Source organism: Austrofundulus limnaeus, unplaced genomic scaffold, assembly GCF_001266775.1.
Source record: "Austrofundulus limnaeus strain Quisiro unplaced genomic scaffold, Austrofundulus_limnaeus-1.0 Scaffold654, whole genome shotgun sequence".
NCBI classification, from domain to species: Eukaryota; Metazoa; Chordata; class Actinopteri; order Cyprinodontiformes; family Rivulidae; genus Austrofundulus; species Austrofundulus limnaeus.
Window position 1 is genome coordinate 231,198 of NW_013953056.1, and position 3,566 is coordinate 234,763.

At 40.3% G+C, this 3,566-nt stretch overlaps 1 protein-coding gene across 1 annotated transcript in view; it reads left to right on the plus strand.

The window, feature by feature from the left end:
- kif11 (kinesin family member 11) overlaps positions 1 to 2,937 on the plus strand; it is a gene marked incomplete at both ends in the record, with an annotated part of 15,207 nt that extends 12,270 nt beyond the window's left edge. The window contains 1 exon segment of the mRNA XM_014027500.1: positions 2,607 to 2,937. Coding sequence (XP_013882954.1) covers positions 2,607 to 2,937 — 331 coding nt within the window.
- Between the last annotated feature and the right edge of the window lie 629 nt (positions 2,938 to 3,566).

Genomic DNA, 3,566 nt, shown 5'->3' on the forward strand with positions numbered 1-3,566 from the left:
GGCTAAACAACTATTAACACTCTGTGATGGAGTTTGAGTCGTGAGTTATAATGAAAGAAAATAGCTTGTCATTCATTTAAGTATGTAACTTTGATTTATAAAAAGATAAATTTTAGTTTAGAGATAACTTTTAATTAAGAAAAAATATAAATCAAACATATAAAGAACATTATTATTTGTTTATTATATTGATTAAAGAAAATAATATGAAATAAAATGTCTCTTTACTATTTAAGAAAACATGTTATGACTATAAACCAACAGAGTTCTGTTCTTTAAAGGAGGCCTTTGGAGGTCAATGTCAAAGACAGGTGGAACGTTTATTCCACACCTAGGTGACCACTACATATATTAACGACAAGTTTTATACTTCCTACATTTTGTGATGTCACAAGCCGTACRACAACCCACCGGAACCAGCGTTCAGCCCCTCACTTAGCAACCCCCGGGTGAAGCTCCACCTCCTCAGTATAAAAAGTCATCACGGTTGTTGTTGTGTAATGCACAGCTCATTTCACAACAAGCTTCCAATAGGGCAATGGGTAGAGTGTTGGGCAAGAGAACGGGAGACCAGGGGTTGAGACCGGCAAGGGCACTATTTCATTATTTATTTTCATTCGTTAAGAACACATTTTCTCATGTACCTCTATTGTTTAGCTTATTAAAACCTTGTTAAAGCCTATTTGTTCGAGTTTCTGAGGTATTTTGACCGCTGCTGCTCCCTGCTCTGGTAACAGCATGCAGAGTGAGGGCAGAGCAGAGGAGGGAGAGAAAAAAGAAGAAGCTGCGACCACGACTCTGCCTCTGGGTCTCTCATATGGTTGTACAGTGAAGCTTCTGCTATTATTAGCCATGCTAATGTAAACGCTGGCTTTGGAGGGCGGAGTTAATGTCAACAGATTTTTGGAGGGCGTTACCAACAGAGCTCATTAACATAAACAGCTCTTCTGAATGGAAGTCAGAGCAGGCAGAACTAGAAAATGGGAAATTTTATTATCCGAGAATTACTGTACTTTGTGCATTAAATTGAAAGAACATGGTCTGGATACCCCACAGACATACTATAAAAATTTCTAGGACCCATAATTGGTCTCCTTTCAAAACAACACATAAATAAGAACTATGATGAACCATTAGGGTGAGGAGCGATGTATGACATCCTGATTCCATGTAGAGACAGCTTGCCCCTTTAATATATGTCAGGAGGTGGAGTCAGGACGTGAAGAAGGCTGTTACTTGATGGGTTTTTCCGGGTTTCTAGGCACTGTTTTGTTGATGCCTGTTGAAGGCACATAAAAAGCTAGACAGTCCACAGCTGTGTCCGAATTGTTATGTATGGCTCACTCAAGCATTCACGTCATATATTATTATGTGGTATCAGATCAGAACAGGTAAAGGGTAATGAACACTATTTCTATTTTAACAAAATGACAACAATTTTTCATTTTTATAAAGGTATTATAGAAACTTATCAACTACAGAGCACCATCTGAAAACCATGAACTAAATTCTAAGTTTATTAGTCTGAATAATTATAGGGATGTTGACATTTTGTCAGCAGCTGCTGCCATTTTCTTCCCAAACTGCTGTGACCAGATTTTGCAAGGCTGCTCGGTGTGTTTGCTTATAATTTCCTCCTGCTTTGTTATTTCTTTGAGTTTCTACAAAGCACGCTGATGTCAGGTAGTTAGCTACAGCCTCGTCTTCGAGTTTTTAATTTTTGTTGATGCGTTTCGAAGAGAATTTTTTGAAAAAAGGATCAAAGTAAATCACCCAAGTTTTTCTATTTAAATAGATAAGCTGCCATGAAGAACATTATTTTACCTGCCCTTGTTCCAAATTTGATTATGATTTGAAACGTCGAAGTATGTTGTTTTTAAATTCGGAATAGTGCTTGTTAGCAAAGTGTTTTGACGTTCATCTTTGTCACTTGACATTTAACACGCTGTCATTGGTTGAGGAGCTTTGTTTACAAAACAGATGTCCACATGGTTTTTAAATTGTTTTAATTTCCTTACTTTCTAAGACACATTAAGTTGATTTGATACTGCAGTTTGCTTTGTAATATTATTTTATACCTTTCCTGCTACTTTTGAATTGGCTATTAAGTTTTATTAGGTTTTTTAGGATACAAGATGCTTCCTACAAAAACCAGAATGTGAATCTTTTCCTAAAATTTCATGGCGATATCTTGAACACTGAGGAAGTTATGAGCAAAATTAGAAAACAGCAAGGTGAAATGGTCACAAAGGCCCCATTGTTCCGCAGTGAACTGCAGCAAGAAAACATGAGCTGATTTCACCTAAACAAACATCAACAACTTCCCTCATACTTGGTTGTCTCCACAACCACCCATGGTTTCCAACTCCTTGTGTCTGAACCAGTACCAGTTTTTGTGGAAGAGCATAACATGCAGATGCAGCGGGGCTTTGCTCAGCGGACGGTCGGAGCTTTCAGCAACATGCAACGCAGCGTTGAACAACATGGAGTCAAACACAACAACAGCCTGAGTGGATACTCGCAGGCCGTCTATGGTTTGCTTGTTTTGGACGAGGCGGCGCTGAAAGACTCTCTGACCAAGATGGAGTCATTTTTGGGCAGAGTCGGGTCGCTGGTGGCTGAGGGTGTGGCTCGCTGTCAGGAGAAGGTGCAGCAGCACAAAGCTTTGTGTCCAAAGAACAAAGAGATTCTGCTGCAGCTGCTGGAGGAGCATCAGCAGGACATGGACAGCGTCCTGGCTGTTTGGACTCTGAGGGGTTTATCAGTTGTTAGAGAGCTTAGTGATTCGCTCCAATTTTCTGTGGAGAAGCAGCAAGCTCTGGTCCAAAAGGTGGAGGAGATGAAAGAGATTGGATTGTTTCTCAGTAGTTTGGTTCAGGAGCTGGCTAATCTGCGTGAGACTCATGGTCAAGAGGTGAGTGCCCTGCAGGCCAAACAAGACAAGCTGGAAGTGGAGATCCTACAAGCCCAGGAGAGATATCAGCTGGGTACAAAGCAGACCATGCAGTGCCCTCAGGACCAGCTCACTCTGCAGAATCTGCAGACTCAGCAGGACTACACTGATCTGCACTCTTCCACAAAAGATCTGGAGATTCCCGCTCTGAGCTCAAGCAGGGCATCAGCAGTGGTTGCAGCTCAGTAGAGAATCAGATTTCAGCCCAGGCAGACCTCCTGGTTTTGATTTTGATTTTTTTACACATGATTTTGGTGTTATTTTGTATGGTTTGAAATGTTCTTTTGGAATGCGCTGTCAGATTTAATATTGGTGTAGGATTTAAAAAATTATCAACATCCCTAATTATTCATAATTTGACAAAGAAATGTCCGCAGCAGTTTTCCTCAGATTAAAATGTAGTAAAAACTACCTAAAATTTAGTTTAACTATTGTAACATTTGAGGAGTATTTACAGATTTCTGACCTGAATGAAGCAGATAAAGAGGAGTAATGAGATGCTCTCCTTCCAGTTTCAAGGGGAATCAGATCGTGCCGTCTGTTTATCGGTCCCCGGAACAACAAAAACACGCGCGAAAGTTCCGCCTACCATTACCAGACATACTAGATGCAA